The sequence below is a fragment of the Xenopus tropicalis genome, chromosome 1, assembly GCF_000004195.4.
Source record: "Xenopus tropicalis strain Nigerian chromosome 1, UCB_Xtro_10.0, whole genome shotgun sequence".
Classification (NCBI taxonomy): Eukaryota; Metazoa; Chordata; class Amphibia; order Anura; family Pipidae; genus Xenopus; species Xenopus tropicalis.
The window spans coordinates 100273638-100292339 of NC_030677.2; the positions used below are offsets into that span (position 1 = coordinate 100273638).

The window sequence follows — 18702 nt, forward strand, 5'->3', positions numbered from 1 at the left end:
ATTAAGCTCTACAAAACACTAAAAGTTAATTTTAGGGTGAACAACATATCCAAGTGTATTTTGGAGAGATAATCAAGCCCTTGTTCAACATGTGGCATTCCTTTTGACTATACTTGAAATTTTGGGTGCAAAAAGTAATATAACACCTTGCATACTATTTGTTTATGCTTTATACCTGCTCACTGTTCTCATACTTCTTTATTGGTTTATAATTTATTCCAACACATATGTAAAATACACAGATGTCTACAAAGTACCAGAAAATAGGTCTTCTTACCAGCTGTGCTGCTCTGTTATACATATGTTTATATGACTCCTCCAAGGGAATTTCTTCAATTCGGAAAGTGACTCCAGAAAAGCTAAGTTGCCTTGCAATATACATGCCACTCACTTTCATATCCATGGCAACAATTTCCATGGCACCTACACCCCTGTACAAAGTAAATCATGTATCATTAGTACAAGCTATTATATATAACATTTATTAAAGTTTAAAAAAATCATACATATGCCTTTATTGTGGATACCCAAAGTCAATACTACATTTCCCAAAGATGTTTGAGCTCACTTTCAACCTATATTCTGTGCTTTACCTCTTTTCAATTGCATGCAAGAAGTCATCAAAAGTGCTGAAGGATGTGCCCTCCCCCCAAATTCCCAAACGGCTCATGTAGATCATGTTCTTGGGCTCAGAAGCACCTGTGACAGAGTGATAAGAAGCTTGGATGAAGTAACCAAGTAAAACCAAGCAACCGTGAAAAAGGGTGAAAAGTGCAAGGGATAAAGTAGAGCATTTGTGAATTTTGAGATAGGAAGAAAGAAGTGCACTGACCAGTGGCGCTGGCATACACCACTCTTGCCATAGGTAGGTTGTTCTGCAGCTCCAGCACCGCCCGCCCCATTTTGGTGCTAGAAGCATTCTTGGCTTTATGACATTCATCAAACACAATCTGCATTACAAACAGTCAAGGACAATACAAAACAGCAGCAGCACTTTATTAACAAATACACATCTAAATAATATATAGGAAATAATGCAATTATTGAAAATTAAGGCAGATTAGAATAGCCATATAAAGACACAAGGTCACAGCTAAGAGCTTTCACAGAGCTTATGGAATACCGATATGACCTACTATTCTCATATTTTATTGGGTATGATATTCTATAACACTGTACACACATTTCAATGAGTCTAGTAAACAATTAGGCAATTAATCACGGGTAATAATTAATGACTTCAGTAAGCACAGTTTACAAGGATATAATTTATAGGTTAATGACTCCTTTGAATTATGTATTAACCAATAAATAAGACAGCATCAAATGCACTATAACTCTCATTTCTTTGCTTTATATAGCCTGTTCTCAGATAGACTACATGTCCAGTAGGAAGGATACCACTCCATCAAATTTCTCTCCACACCAGTCTCTGATTTGTTTAATACGTGTGCGATGCTGTCCTCCTGCCTGGCTCTCCCCAATCAGGGCTGAATAAGTGGCAAACAGAACCCCTTCTGAGGAGGATGTGTCCCCATACTTAATCTGAAGGTGACAGGATTACAGAGGTCAAAAAGAAAGACTGCAGCAAGTGTTATTAACATGTAATACTGGTATATCATATATATATATATATATATATATATATATATATATATATATATATAAATATATATATATATAAATATATATATATATATATATATATGAGTAATACAGCACTTTTTACAGTATTCCTAGCTCACTAACAAATGGAAACTACCCAATATTTTTTTGTAACAAGTAGTTTTCAACCCAAAAATACTAAAATGTGACATGTTTCTCTGCCACCAGTTGCATTCCTTGTATGCCATTAGCCTTAAAGTCATGAGACTTCAAGCCCATAAATAACCATAGGCAACACAATTTGAGATGACACAGTGGTTTTTATTCCCTAATTCAAATATGAATATTCAGGTTTAGAGTCTTTGCAGGGGGTTCAGTGTTTGCCCAAATCAAAAATCCTTGGATTTGGTGTATACCTAATTGTGCATGTAAAGTTAGATGTATTGGTAACAGATCTCAATTAATATACAAGTGCTGCCACACCTATATGCACCTACATGCTTTAGTGCTGAAAAGGTGATCTTATTCTCCTCATTGGCATAAAACTGCTGAAGTGATCAAGCACAAACACAGGCACGCAGCCATGATACCTCCCCTAGTGGAGTTGCCCATTACTGCCATTTCTTTATAAAGTACAACAAAGCATGGGTGAAGCCAGCCAGCCAGAGAATAAGACACTTGTTTCATGATGTTTGCAAACAGAACTGTGGTGGGCCAAATTGGTCAGATGCAATCATTTATCCCAGGCCAATAGTTCATGAATCAATGGTCCTTAAATGGGATTTTCAAATCTGCCAAATATATATTTTGTTTCAATACTCAGTGGGTGCCATGGCCAGACATGGCCATCACCGAGGCATACCCTTTACCAGGCTCTGAATAAATCTACCAGGAAAATAGAGAGGAAAAGGAGTTTATAAAAGTAGCCAGTTAGGTGGGGGGCTAGACTATTCCAGACTAGATCTAATACACCCACAGTAATGCAACCCTATGCTTACTCATTTGCCCACATCAGGAAATCAATCATTCTTCTGCCAGGCATACCTGTTTTACGTTATGCCTACATTTGCATAATTATAAAACAGTTATAAAGAGACACTGCTTCGCTTACCTTGTTAAGTGCATGCACTGCTATATGACCAGCATTGATATCCCGTAGATCTCGCTCTGCATCACAGCGCAGATCATTAGATACACTGAACCTAAGAGCAGTAAAGAAAGGAGAACTGGTGATTCCAAAAACTTTTATTGAAAACATAAATACAGAGGTTGGCAAATTTGCAGGACAGCTAATAATACAAAGATCAAATATTAAACACTTACCACAGTGCTTTTTTTCTTCCCTTTGAAAAATTTTCAAGGATAATCCCAGAGACTGTCCTTCCCTTCCCCACTCCAGCTCCATCTCCAATAAGGAAGCCAGCCCGTTGCCCACTTGGTAGGATAACTTCATGTTGCTTTGGGGAAAAGTAAAAACATAATAAGCATTGGTTTCTTTAATATGTATTTTACTATGCCATTATGACTCCAAAACTCACCTGGCAGGCATATACTATAGATTCCAATTGCAATGCAGAGAGAAATCCTTGTTCAATAACATCGCTGGGCAGAGACAAAGAGTAGGTGATATCTGGAGGAGGAACACTAGATAGGGTGCTGGTCTCCACCACTCGGTCTGGATGCTGCCTACCAATTTTAGCTGAAATGAGTCAAGATTTTAAAATGTTTGTCACACCAAGGCTTTTTAAAAGAGCACCAATAATTAAGAATTTTTAAACTTGTAACTTGCAAAACCTTGGTCTCTTGCAAGTCAATTTCCTATGCAGACATTTTGGGGGACACAAATTTCCTTCCAGACATGATGTTTGCCTGGTAACTGACAGAGGCAGAAAAAATAACTTTTGAAGGTAAGATTTGACCTATTCCTTGATATGACAGTAAGTAAATCCAGAATATCCCTATGTTTAAACATGAAGTGTAAAATAAAGTACTGGCTGAAAGGAGGAAGGTTCCAGCTTTTCCTTAAAACTTGAAAAATAGGCAGTTTACAGCTGGAGTATTTACTTTTTTTGATTGCACGAAGGGATTATAAAGATGCAACGCTACAACCTATTATGTAAAAACATACACCGTTATGGGATCTGTTATCTGGAAACCAGTTATCCAGAAACTTCTGAATTACGGGAAAGATATCTCCTATAGATTCCATTTTAGTCAAATAATTAATTCTTAAATTATTCCTTTTTTCTCTGCATTAATTAAATAGCACCTTGTTCTTGATCCCAACTAAGATATAATTAATCCTTACTGGAGGCAAATCAATCCTATTAGGATTAATGCTCTGGTTGTGATGTGACCCAAAACTAATTGTAATAAGTTATGTAGACATAAAGCAGTAAAAAAGCAGAGAGAAAAGCAGCAGCTACTGTTAATAATTTAAGTGTTTCCATATGCCTTATCCCTTAAAAAAAAGACTGTTTTACTATGCAAAAGCACCTATGTCCTCAACACCTGAAGGAAAAAAACGACTTTGTGTGTACATATTAACGTTAAGTGTATACTAACATTTAGATGGCACATAGTCAGCATATGTTTCTGTGTGCCCTAATTCTTCAGTATCCTCATCTTCCTCTTCCTCCTCTGGGGGAAGCTGTGGAATGACAAAAGAAGGATACACTAATGTTATGGTTATGTCCATAAAATAGGTTTCACTGAACAAATAGCTTTTTTTTTAGTTCCTCAATCTCACCCGTTCTTGTGTAGAGGGAGTATTGATTATCGCTTGCAAGTCTTCAAATGTTTCCAGAGCTGGAAGGGGAGGGTTAGGATGGAAGAGCTAAGGAAAGAGAAGAGAGGGAACAAAGTGTATAACAAACAAAATATATAACAATGAAGATGTATTAACTTATATAAGCCTACACAGAACTTTGTTTAACTTAAGCACAATAAATATTTTTGTTTTGAAAAAAACTAGTTTATTAAAGGACAAAAAAAACTCTGATTCAGTGGGGGTTAGGCGGATATTGGTGCAAAAATGCATAGATTCACATTTTTGTGTCAAAATGTACTCTGCGTAACTCCACACAGGTTGACGCTGGGCCTGTCAATCAAGCTACAGGGGGGTGTGAATACGAGCAGATCCACTTTTATTCTGCCTCTATAAAAAAAAAAAAGCCTGTGAAGGAAAGCGGACAAATTTGCTATGTATGTCCTTACCCTATATCTCTCTCTATATAACTAGGATACCCAGCCGCAATAGCGATAATGAACTCTGTGTAAAGAAACCAATCGTTCTGTCAGCTACAGTCTGGGTCAGGTTTTCGGTTAAGGAGTTTAAAATATGGAGGTATATCTGTGGACTTATATTTTGATTAATCTACGCTCTATGTATTAAAAACAGGGGTATACTTTCCTTTTAAAAAGATACCGTCATGATTTTTATGGTACACTTTTGATTTCTAAGTTACACCGTTTACATAGCAAATAATTCACTCTACAATTTAAAATTGTATTCTTGAACCAACAAATGTATTTTTTTTTTTAAGCTGTAATATTGGTGTGTAGACAGCCATCTTAGCTTTCAGGTAACCTGTTGTTTCTCCTACTCCCTTGTAACTGGAGGAGTCGTAAGCTGGACTTGATTTCTTACTATTAAATGCTATTCTCATCTACTAGGAGATGCTATCTTAGGGAGGGGGGGGCTAATTTCACTCAACTTGCAGCTCAGCAGTTAAGTGTGACTAAAGTTTATCAGACCCCAGGTCACATGGCTGTGGCACCCTGGGAAATGTAGAATATGGCTAGCCCCACGTGAAATTAAAAAATTAAACATTAAAAAAATCTGTTTGTGTTTTTAAATAAGAATGCATAGAGTTTAAGTCTGGACAATGGATTTTGCCTTGACAGACAGTATGAAATATTGTGCATAGCATTATTATTTGTATAGTTTACATTTATGGTTTCTTTAATCATCAAGCAACATATGCTCATATACACAAAAATGGATATTTGGCCACAACAGATTCAATAGGTCATTGCTATTGTAATCACTTACTTGAAACCCCTGGCTGGTGCTCCTGTTAGCAGAAAACTGCACCAGGCAGGAGTTAATGCAGGCGAACAATCCTCTTCCTTTTCCTTTTGACAAGATCCTAGGGCCCATGCATGCACAGTTGAGCGAACAGCCAGCTTTTTTAAGTTAGGCTTTTAAAGTTTGGCTTTTCACTCTACTGTGCATGCGCGAAGACCGAAGAAAGAAGAGGATCGTTTCATCGCATACACTCTAGTTTCGGGCGTTTGCTGGAGGGAGTATAACATTTTGTAACTTTCCTTCTCCTTTATGGTGTGCATGCAAAAGAAACCACATGGGCATAACAAATGTGTTGAGGTGCTGGTAACTGTAGTCAGTGGGAAGGCCAACCTAGATATGCATCTGATTTAACTCTCTCTATGCCCAGGATTAGGTTGCAGGGGCAATCAGGTTGCAGTACGACGACTAGGGCTAACCTGTCTCTGCCTATGCCCAGGATTATGTAGCTTAGTCTTACTACTGATAGTCAGGAAATCCTTGCAAGCTGCTGTACAGTTATCAGCAATTCCTCTGCATATAGTTATTTTGCCCCCTAAAATGAATCCTAACTCACATCACACCTGACGGTATTTCGCCTTCAATTTGGCTTTGTCAGGTGACTTTCATTTTAAACTTCCCTTTATTTAATGTGGAAATTTGTTCTTAAACTAGAAAAATAAAAGAGAGTTTGTGCTTTGCAAGACCTATGTCTAAGGCTAAGTGCAGGCCGACAGTCCGCCCCGTGTGAAACTAGCCTTAACTCTGTGGCATGGGTTTGCCATGGGATTATTTTTCTCAATAAAATAGGTACAAGAATGAATTATTTTTATGACTTATTTACCTGGGTTCTCATTGCCAATTTTAGGACTTGTGTGAAAACAGATCATGTTAATGCAGAAATATTAAGAATTCAAAAGTATTCACAGCATGCATCTGTGCATGCTGTGAAGTTTGGTGAAGAGTGCACATATCTATACTGCCTATTTTGGACTGAGAGGAAAGATGGATTGAATAAGGTGTAAAGGAGGCCATTTTGGCTAAACTGGAAAAACTCAAAACTGTGGTTTCACAACAATTCACACTTCCAGTCATGTAACTTAAAAAAAATAACACAGGCCTTAATGAGATTAATGGTACTACTGTGACTGGAAGATACTTTTACACCTGTGTGTTGCAGTTAACACTTAGCTGCTTGGGTCAATAAAAATATTGTGAGGGATATTGGTGTCTGTAGTACAATTAATGAATTAAAATGCTTGGAAATTTCTTTAACACTCGGTTGAACTGAAGAGGCAGCATATTTAATATTACTAAGCAAGTCCAGTTGCTTTAGAATTATCAATACTAGATACTGTATTTCATTATCTAGATCAGCGCTGTCCAACATCTGTGGTACCAAGGGCCGGAATTTTTTGGCCAACGAGGGAGAGGGCCGATAATCGAAGCCAGTTTGACCACTTCCCCTTTTTAAACCACACCCACTTGAAACCACACCCATGTTATCACAAGAGCTTTTAAGACTATGCCCACATTATTGGTGGTAGGGCAGCAAAACCCAAATGGTTGGTGCTCACTGTAGGGATATCCCCCTTCATTCATATGTGAAAGAATTATGTTATGTCATATTAAGACATACCCTTAAATCCATGTGCCACCTCCTCCTCCCCTGTGGATAGCACAGCAACCCCCAGCACATAATTACACATCTTAGGGACCATATAATGACTATTTTCAAATGCTAACAAACTCCCAGAACAAACCCCTGCCAGGTATGGCACACACAGGCAGCATAGGGCAAGTAGAGTATGGCACAGACAGGCAGGGTAGGGCAGGCAGAGTATACCCTGCCTTTGTGTGCCATACTCTCTCTGCCCTGTGCTGCCTGTATGTGCCATACTCTGCCTGCCTATGTGTGCCATACTCTCTCTGCCCTATGCTGCCTGTGTGTATGGCACACACAGACAGCATACACTGACACAATGCTGGCACTGCTCCTACAGTCCGAGGTGTGAACAGGGGGTGAACAATGCAGGGATTAAAAGGTGTGAACAGTACAGGAGATTACCGTACATATTTAAACAATACAGGGGGATTACAGCCTGAATATGAGGTGTGAACCATGCAGGGGGCCATTTAATCTCAGTACTGATACCATTTAAATATTCCACAAAGGTAAACCATCAAAGCAGCCAGACAGATGGGGGGCCACACAGAGGGGGGTCATGGGCCGCATGCGGCCCGCGGGAGGCCAGTTGGACAGCCCTGATCTAGATGAATGAAATCATTCACAGGTAAATCATTTTTTGTGTAACTGTAATAAACACTCCTCACATATACTCACATGGGGATTACTGAAATCTTGAGGTGGTGTGCTGATATCCCATAAGGTTGGCACCCTATCCAGACCCTCTATTGTCAGGAAATCCTGGGTATTAATATCAGATAAAGAATCTGGAGAAGATGAAAGGATGGACTGGTTGGAGAAATCATTTGTCAGGGATGGTTCCTAAGAAAAAAAAAAAGAATTAAGTTCAGACTGAGCGGTTTAAAATGAAACTTAAAGGGCACTTATCACCCCTATATTGTTTCCCCCACTAGAGGTGCGGGCTAATAGAGCCCACACTCCGGTTGGGGGAAACAATAGTTGTTTAAAAAAACAAAAAAAAAAACCCCAAAAAGAACTGTGCACGTGCGCCTGATGTAGGAGTGGTGAATGCAAATCACCCTCCTATATCACACACATGCGCATAAGGAGCAAGTTGCAGCACTAGCTCATTATGTGCATGAGATTGCCCCAACATGGCTGCCTGCACCGGGGGCTCGCTGGTGGGGGGGGGGGGGGTGGGGTGATTTATAAAAAAAAACTATTGTTTCCCCCAACCAGAGTGTGGTGCCCTTTAGCATCAATACATATCCAGAGAAACTTCCAAATATTAGCATGCTTGAGGTGATACCAATCAATCACAAATACAGAGGAAAGTGCATGACACTTTTTTTTTTTTTGTTTCTATTGATGTACCTGCAAATACATTTTTGCAAAAATAAATAAATAAATAAAAAGGCTGCACAGTGGGTATAAAACATGACAATTTGAATTTAAAACTAACTATTTAAAATAGTTATGGAGTATTCTCAAAAACTTTTGAGTTGGTCTTCGTTATTTATTTTTATAGTTTTAGTATATGTGCTGCCTTCTTCCGACTTTTTCCAATTTTCAAATAGGGGATCACAGACTCAAGCAGGCAAAAAAAACTATTGCTTGATGAGGCTACAATTTTATTATGGTTATTCTTGTGATCACATTTTTTATCAAGGTCCTCTTCTATAAATATATCTGTAATTTGAACCCTAGCAACCAGACAACTGCTGTAATTCCAAACTGGAAAGTTGCTGAACAAAACAATAATTAGATCTACAAATAACATAAAATGAAGAACAACTGTAAATTGTCTAATAATCAGGGCTGTGGAGTCGGTAGATAAATTCTCCAACTCCGACTCCTCAGTTTCTGATACTTCCGACTCCGACTCCTCTGTTTTTAATATGCTAATGTATTTTATACATTCATTGAAGGAAAGGAAGGAGACATACATGTCATTTAACCACAGAACTACTGGCTAGGAAGCCAACACTCTACTGTATTGCCCAATTAAAGCAAAAGACAAACACAATGAAAACAACAAGGTTTTAAGTTAAAACTACCAAAGAATGTGGTTTGTTTTGAACTGGTAATGTTGCTGTTCCTGATTTTTATTCCAGCTATTACTATCCAGCCACTTGTTTAAAAAAAAATTAATTAGTTATCAGTGAGAGTTAAGCTGTATGGCATGTCCACCGATATCGCAGGAAGCTGCTGATATCGGACACCTCGCCGATCGGACCGGTTAAAAGATTTTGATCGGGCGCCATAGAAGGCGCCTGACCAAAATCTGCCGTCAGGGCTGAATCGGCAGAAGGAGGTAGAAATCCTATTGTTTCTACCTCCTTATCTGCTGTTTCAGCCCTGAACGGTGTGTGGCAGATCTGGCGATGTTTCGTGGGACCGATGGTCGCACGAAAGATCGTCAGATCGCAGCGTGTGTGGCCACCTTTAGGCTAGGTTCACAGTGGGCAGAGGAACACGACGCAGTGGAGCTGCCGCACCTTAACTGTTCGTTACGTCCCATTTAGTGAAGCATACAGTCAATAAAAAGCATGCTTCATGGTCACTCAACGTGTTCGTTTATGCACTGCGTGCATTGGGCTTTATTCTTATAGCAGAGAAGTAATTAATTGTGACTGTTTGTGAATTGGGACATTTAAACTTGCTTTATTTTTTTTTTATTCCCATTTAAATTTAGTAGGAGTTGGAGTCAGAGTCGGAGTCAGCAAAAAATGAACCAACTCCAAGTACCCAAAATTGCCTCCGACTCCACAGCCCTGCTAATAATATCATTCTTTACAGGATACTAGAAGTTAACTCAACAACCCCCTTAATGACTTAAAATTCTACAGTGATGGAAGCTATGAGTTCTGACCACCGTGTTCTAAATATTGTTGGAATCTCACCCATAAAGCACTGAAAGAAAGAAAGCAAGCATGTATAAGTTACTAAAACATAAAAAAAAAATTATTCCACTTTACCTAACATTGCCATTGTTTTGAGACACAAAAAGCAACAGTTTTTTTTAATTAAAACATTCCTCTAATAACCTGGAGACTGAAATTATACTTTTGGTATGAAAAAAAACCCAAAATATGCTTTTGACTATGTATAGTTATCAAGAACTTTTTATTCAACGCTCCACAATGAGAATATATTAATAACTCCCTTGTCAAATGTGTAAGGAGGACTGTGGGTTGCAGGGGCCGTTTGGACCCTGGCCCGTAGGGCTTTTGTTATGTTACCGGTTTCACTATTTCCACTGTAACAACAAATGCGCGTAGTTTGCCCACACACAAAGACTGAAACACATTATAAAAGATAGAGGTAAAGGGGAAAATAAATTATTACATTATTACAAAATTAGTACAAGAATATGTTAATTCCAGCAATACAGGTATGGGATCCCTTATCCAGAACACCATTATCCAGAAAGATCATCTTCCATAGACTCCATTTTAATCAAATAGTTTAGAATTTTAAAACCGATTTCCTTTTTCTCTGTAGAAATAAAACAGTACCTTATAATTGATCCCAACTAAGATAAAAATAATCCTTATTGGATCCAAAACAATCCTATTGGGTTTAATTAATATTTTATTTAATTTTTAATAGACTTAAGGTATGGAGATCCAAATTAAGGAAAGACCCCTTATCTGGAATACTCTTGGTCCCGAGCATTCTGGATAACGGGTCCTATACCTGTATTTGTATATACAGGTACATTTCAGTTTTAGAGGAATAGATTTTATGTAATAATGGATGTCACAAAAGCAAACCATACCTTTGAAATTTTATTTTCAACATATCTGATGATGGTCTGTGACAGAAATGTTGAAAATGAAATCTTTTTGTCAATTATCTTTTGATCCTGTGTGTGCACTTGCTTCTAGATTATATTATACACTCCACGTACATTTAAATGCTACAACAATTGCTACTTTGCATTTACTCCATTTAAAGTAATTTTGAAAAAGGTAAACAGATAAACTCTGAGGCAACAACCATTTGACCCACAAGGCAATAAAATAAAACCGTTCCGGACTCCAACATCACAATCAGATTAGTCTCTAGAGCAGGGGTCCCCAACCTTTCTTACGTGTGAGCAACAATAGCAAATAAGGGCTAAGATTGGCTATTAGGTAGCCTCTATGCACACTATCTGCTTACAGGAGGCTTTATTTGGTAGTGAATCTTTTTATTCAACCAAAACTTGCCACAAAGTCAGGAATAAAAAAATAACTACCTGCTTTGGGGGCACTGAGAGCAACATCCAAGGGGTTGGTGAGCCACATGTTGCCCCTGAGCCACTGGTTGGAGATCACTGCTGTAGAACACTAATCAGATGTGTTACTTTTGCAGGTAAATATGTTTTCATGTACACTAAATAAGCCACCCAAAAAGCTCAGGAACTGAATTATTTGCACAACATAATCTTAAAGAATATACCCTTTTCTTTGTTTATTACTAAATCTTGAAGGATCAATTTACCAAGTTTTAATGTACAGACAAATATATAGAATAAATTATATTCTCTTGATAGAACCAATTTTACAAGCATTTTCACAAGTCTAACCAATAAGCTTATTAGTCCTACAATGAATTTTTAAAATTACCATTATTTCTTATTGTAAAACTGTTCACAGAAATCTGTTTTTCCTTAGTGTAATCTAAGCAGCAATTTAAAATAAACAAAATTATATTGCCTTTTATCACATTTATATCTTCACTGAAGTGAGATATACTTTTATTAGCTTTTTCAAGCACTGGACCCTGTTGATAAATAATACTCCGATTCCTTTCTTAATGGTATATTATTCTAGGTATTTACCGTTATATTCAGGCCTTGCATTTTCAGGATAATATTACAGCGGTGTGGGAAATTCATGCAAGTGTAAGAAAATACATACTATTATATTTAAATGCACAATACCCATTTCACTCATATATCCGTCAAGGTGATGGAATTAGGCAATTTGTGGGTAGGGTTGCCAGCTGACAAGTATTTTTCCACCCGGGCAGTGATGCCATTATTATTAAAAGGGCTACCAATAAAAATATAGGAAGCCCTGTGTTTTTCCCAAGAAAGGTGACAAACCTATTAGTGTGCTAATGCTCTTCGACTTTACTTAAATCACAATGTGCTTTACACTAATTTACACCAAATGGCAACAGTAACCACATATATTTCCAATGTTTTCTATTTTGACCCATTGGCAGCTCATTAATAACTAAGTACTTAATACTGTAGAATACCTTAGCACATAGCTGCCCAGTCCTTTCATTGCAGTGGGGAGATTATAGTGCGTGATACTTCATTCCTTTTATCGCAGACATATTCTGCAGTGCTTTACAGAGATTGTATTCACATCAGTCTCTGCCTCAATACATCATATTCATGCACAATATGGCCGATTCTGCAGATAGTCTCCTGGCGGAAATCAAACCCAACACCCCATTGATGCAAGGCAGCATACTTCAAGTACAAGTGTAAGCGTATACTAAAATGGTGTTGAAGTGAATTACACCTTTTGAGAACATGAAAATTCTGTAGATGGCCAGCAACAAACTCATATAGAAATAGTATTAACCTGTAAAAATTCACCATGTATCTTTATCTGGTCTAAATTATTATTATAAATTAATTATTAGTAATGTATGATATTTAGATTTCTTAAATTTCTTTTTTTAAAACAATGCTGACTTCTTTCTTTCTTTTATGGTTTAAGTACTGTATCTAATATCTTAAAACAGCTTCCAACTAACGTCAGACATGGCGATTAATTTCCTGGTTCATTTCTTGCCATCCTGATAGAGGATGTCTGAGAGAAAGATAACTTCATAGTTGGTCACTATATGCTAGACTGTTTTACAAATAGTGGGTGATAAACCCACCAAAATTGAGTCATATTACCAGACAGCCGATAATGACTGTGAGGCTGTTATGTGCTAAGTATTTTTACGTAATTGGAAGACAGATAAAGCTGTTCTTAATCATTTCAAGACATCATTGTTCACAGTGCCGCCCTGAGTCCTTTTTTATTTGTACTCATCTCATATATGCCTACAGTGCTCTTATAAGTAATTGTGCATTTATAAACCAACCCTGCATTAGTTCCTTCGCTCAGCATTGGTAACGGGCACATACCACACTGTTAGTTTATGTCATATGTAGTGCCTGATTTAACAGGGGGAACAACGGGAAGGCTCTCTCGTTTTGCAACTCTGGTGCTCACTGGTAATTGTGTTGCCCCCTAAAACCACCAGGGACTATTGAAACTCTGCCCCCAGCCATCTAAACATTTGCCTCCAACCCACAAAAACTCCTCCCTCTAAGCAGTTAGGGGCTGCCATCTCAATGGTGATCTAAAGATATACATACATACATCTTGACAGCAGCTCTCCTTGTAAGAAAAAGGTGACACAGAGTAGGAGACATGAGACATAAGTGGTAAATTGATAAATCACACAACCGGGGGGTACTACCAGAGTAGTGGACATCAAGAAAGGCAGTTTAGGCAAGGATGCAACAAGGTACATGTAGCAATACTAATAACAGGAAATAGAATTTTAAGACAAGATATATCTCCACACAAGAGGGGAGTCGAGAAGAAATCCTTCAGGTACCAGAGGCTCTCTCCCTATTTTCCCTTAACAATATCCATTTGTAACTGTGAATCAATTCAGGTGAAACATTTCTCTGTTTGTAAACTGCTAAATCTTGTATTTGTTACCTTTTACACTTCAGTGAACATTGGCTCTATATAAATAATAAAAAGGTATCTACTAAGGAAACATTTTAAATATTTGCCAAATACAAAAAAGTTGGCAGATTATTTTTTTCATTCTTATGTTCTGCAAAAATGAACATTGCTTTTAATTAGAGCTTTTACATCAATCACTTCTGTCCCTGCCCATTCAAATATACAATTTTTTATATTCCCAGTCATGATTCCAGCAAGCTACAATTTACCTTTACAGAAAATGTACCCGAGCTCCGCTGTCATAATGGAAAACATAGACTATAATTTATCCATACTGCAAAACTGATGCCTCTAAGGACAGATCCTCAAATGCCATTAGTACGTTTGCTAGTACAGGTATAGGATCTATTATACAGAATGCTTGGGAACCTGGGGTTTTCTAGTTAAGGGGCATTTCCATAATCAGGATCATCATACCTCAAGTCTGCTAAAAATTGTTCAAACATTAAATAAACCCAATAGGATTGTTTTGCCACCAATATGAATATATGGAGTTTGGTTAGGACGAAGTACAAAGTACTTTTATTATTGCAGGGAAAAAGGAAATCCTTTTTTAAAAATTAGAATCATTTGCTTAAAATGAGAGTTTGCGAATAAAGCATCCCATACCTGTAGTAGTAAAATAGATACACACGCTGCAATGATTTTACTTTAGGTAACTAGGGCATGATTTTATTCTAACTAGGGCATTGCCCTGTGTCTGTAACAAATGTTTCTTTAATGCATTAATCCAAAACTCTTCTAGAAAGAATGAAATCTCTATGCGGTTATCAAGGAAAGTTATATTTCCACAGACTTGGTAACACAGACAGACATTCTTTAATCTTCCTGCTTCTAATGTGGGAATTACTTCCCTTAATTCAATCACAAGAAACATTTCTATACTAATACTTGAAAAGATATTTTAAATAGTTCCAATAATGCCACTACAGGAAGTGGCTGTTTTCAATATCAGTTGTCAGTATCAGTCATCCCTCTATCCTTTTATTATTAATGCAGAATGAGCCTAAAATATTTAATGGGTGAGCAAGCCAAATGGCCTTTAGAGACATTAGAACTATAATAAAGATGAAGCGGAATTTAGAGAAGCCACCTTGCGTAGCTTTGACTTTTCTTTTTCTCAAAATTAGACATTATTTCCCTGACATGTTAGAAATTCTAACCTAAAAAGCGATTTAGATGTACAAGAAGCAATACATCACCACCATTTACATTTCAAAGGGATGGACCTGCTGTGGGGTTTATCTGACTTCTTCTGTACAGGTATGGGATCCCTTATCCGGGAACCCGTTATCTGGAAAGTCCCGAATTAAGGAAAGGCCATCTCTCATAGACTCCATAATAAGCAAATAATTCCAATTTTTCTTAAATGATTTCCTTTCTCTCTGTAATAATAAAACAGTACCTTGTACTTGAACCCAACTAAGGTATAATGAGTCCTTATTGGAGGCTATGGAGATCCAAATTATAGAAAGATCCCTTATCTGGAAAACCCTTGGTCCCGAGCATTCAGGATAACAGGTCCCATAACTGTTTCACATTTTTACTGGCTTTGGAAGAGTTGAACTTTTAAATAATCTAATTAGCAACAGACCCTGGATGATCTACTATGGCTTAATAAACACCACTTTTATTCTAGATTGCGGTTCTACATACATGCATTGTCAGACAGCTCATCCAACACCTCATATTACAGCAACAACAGATGCAAACCCTTCCACAGGAAAACTTGAGAAGGGAAAGGATGAAAAAGAGAAGTGTGAGATAGACCCACAGCATACAAGTCTTTGGCGAAATCTCAACAATCCCACAAAAAAAAGAGGGTTGTTGTGATAATGCCTTAAGGACAAAGAGCATCTTACACCCATAATTGCAGATCATATTTACAATCCTGTTGCAACTGAATTTATAATTAAAAGTCCTCCAGTCAATTAAACAGGGACTTTCAGACCTTGTATTTTTGAAAGATATTCAACCCATGAATCACAGGGAGAACATTTCACACAGTTTATAACAAGGGCAAGAACATATTTTTTTCAAGAAAGACTAATGGACTGATGGGTGAACTGAACAAATATATAAGATACACCCATATTTTATGGTCACTCTAAGTTTTTAAGCGATCGCTCTATATATAAATTCTTGGTGCAGTTAAATATTTGTTTTTATTTTTTTGGGTTGGGTGGGTTTTAAGGGAAAATGTTTAGTACAAGGAAATGTAAATTAGGGAACATGAATACTGCACTGAGAAAAAATGTGGAATCAAGAGAGGAGGTAAAAACTAGAAAGAGATATGCTTGTCAGGTACAAAAACACACTTCTTAGTATTTACTTTACTTATGAACAGAAAAATAAGACAAAAATATTATATAATCTTTTTTTTGTCTTAAAAAAAAAATGTAATTCTAAGAAAATTAAGTTCTACCCAAAATACCTATATCAAAGAATGTAAAACAATATTACATTCTAAAATTAAGCAAATATATATATATATTGATACTACTACTAGAACAGGGAAGAAAACACCACAAATTTGATATTACTGGAAATAACTATTCTAATACTGCTAAAAACATAAAACCACAGGTAAAGACAGAAGCTTGTAGAACCGATTGATTCTATCACTACTGGAGTGAGTGAACCTTATATATATATATATATATATATATATATATATATATATATATATACATACATACACACACACACACACACACACAGAGGTTCACTCACTCCAGTTGTGATAGAATGTGTAAATTTATACACAGAGAAAACTGACAAGTTAAATCATATCATCAAACAGGACATACATACATACCACATGCACTGACAAATGGTACCATATAAATTACAATATACACAAAGTAGCACGGTTTCCTCTAATGCTTTGCCCTTATGTTTCGGCTGCCCCTTGCCACGGATTGTTCCATGTCTGCATCTAACCCATATATAACTGAATACATGTTGAATCAAGGTGGACAGTCCTATTCTTTACGCCAACAGATCAGTTACCTGTAGTACTTTTTCATTGCCCATTATCCAAAGATTAGGGCAAAAGCCTTGCTCCGCAATACAGAAGGAAGTAAAAGAAAATAAAAAAGTAGTTGCACTGGTTAGGCTTGCACAATAACGACAAAGGCTAAATCGAAAGCACTGCCCTCTGACACATAATGAAACTATAAAAATAAAAAACTTGTTTATGAGTGATCTTTGGAGTATGTGAACAAACAAACGGAAATGCTTATACAAAGATACTTAAAAAGCTATAGCAACTTGGCAAACAAAATGTGCTGGGTTTTAAACAGAACAAACTAATAGTACTCTGGAGCAGGTTAATGTTAAGCCCTGTACCTTATTCACAGAGGAAACCTTCAGCCAGTACTGCAGCTGGGACATACCAGCAAAGCAGAGGAGCAGGAGCGGGTGCTGGCTGGAGAGATACAGACTTACACATGTCAGGAGAACACCGCAACAGCTGGAAGCCCCCACCCTGCTATCTTTCCCTCCTCTCTGCCCTCCCTTTCTGGGAGCTGCCCCAATGCCTCCTCCTCTGTCTCACTGTTCCCATTGCCTATTCTCCTTTACTACCTCCCTCCCCCCTAGGGTAAGCACGGCCGGCCCCTGATCCCACTTCCTCTCAGAGCAGTTCTGACTTTCAGGAAATGATTCTGTCTGAGGATTCCTGGCAGTCACAGTACTTACTGAGAATGGTAACAAGCTCCACCCACAGTGTACCTGTACCTGCACTGCGAGCCTATCACTGCAAGGAAAACCCTGCCAACTTAACCCTGCATCACCAGTTTGTCAGAAAATTGTCTTTGAAATTAAAAAAAAAAAAGAACATACATAATTAATCCCTTCATTAACTACTTCCTGCCTTGCCTATCAGTGCGATTGTTTTGTTTATATAATCATTTCTTTCTGGGCTTTAGTTATTAGGTTCATACATTGTTAACCCTATCCCTCCAGCATGGAATCGTGCTCAGTAAGTGTTTAGCTCTGCTTAAAGAATTGATTCACTCGTTGTCTCTCCCCCTCCCTCATGGGAGCAATTGAATTGAGGGGAATGAAGCAGATTCCAGGAAGTTTAATATTTACAGCATCAGTGCAGCCGCATTAACTTTAATACTAACTCCAGGAACCAAGGCATGGTACCCCCACCACAATATGTATTTTAGTGGCAGCAGAATACTCTGCAGAACCTTATACACAGCATGCAGTGATCAACAGAAAACATTTAAGAGAACCCAGTCAGTCCTGACAATACATATATAATCAAAGCAGCAGCAATTCCACTGGATGGAATAGGCAAATTACTAAAGCCCACATGTATATGGAGCAAACATCACATATCTTCATATGTATATTCATTGCTGTAAATGTAAATTGTTTACTCCACACATGTATAAGAACTTTATTTTAAATAAATAACTGATGATAATTCCAGAAAACAGATATTCCCTGCAGGTACAATTTTGAAAAAATACAGCCTCAACTCCTTTTGCATATACCCTTTTCCCTTTAACATTTGATGCACAGCACACATTCTCAGCATGACAGAAATGCAACCTTTTCCATTTTCTCTACTATAACAATCAAACACCTCAAAGATTTTACACACC

General features: G+C 37.5%; 1 protein-coding gene across 4 annotated transcripts in view; it reads right to left on the bottom strand.

Moving 5' to 3' along the window:
* Positions 1–18702, bottom strand: part of sbno2 (strawberry notch homolog 2) — a 61362-nt gene that overhangs the window by 22693 nt on the left and 19967 nt on the right. For 2 of the 4 annotated variants that reach the window (XM_018096879.2, XM_002937381.5), the window contains exons 5-14: positions 8016–8180; positions 4355–4441; positions 4171–4255; positions 3144–3304; positions 2929–3062; positions 2717–2807; positions 1402–1545; positions 833–950; positions 594–699; positions 278–431 (exon numbers count right to left, since the gene is read on the bottom strand). In XM_018096879.2, coding sequence (XP_017952368.2) covers positions 278–431; positions 594–699; positions 833–950; positions 1402–1545; positions 2717–2807; positions 2929–3062; positions 3144–3304; positions 4171–4255; positions 4355–4441; positions 8016–8180 — 1245 coding nt within the window. Of the gene's footprint in view, positions 1–277; positions 432–593; positions 700–832; positions 951–1401; positions 1546–2716; positions 2808–2928; positions 3063–3143; positions 3305–4170; positions 4256–4354; positions 4442–8015; positions 8181–17092; positions 17153–17431; positions 17563–18702 lie in introns of those variants that run through there. The other 2 variants (XM_018096883.2, XM_031904826.1) reach the window with 2 other exon arrangements.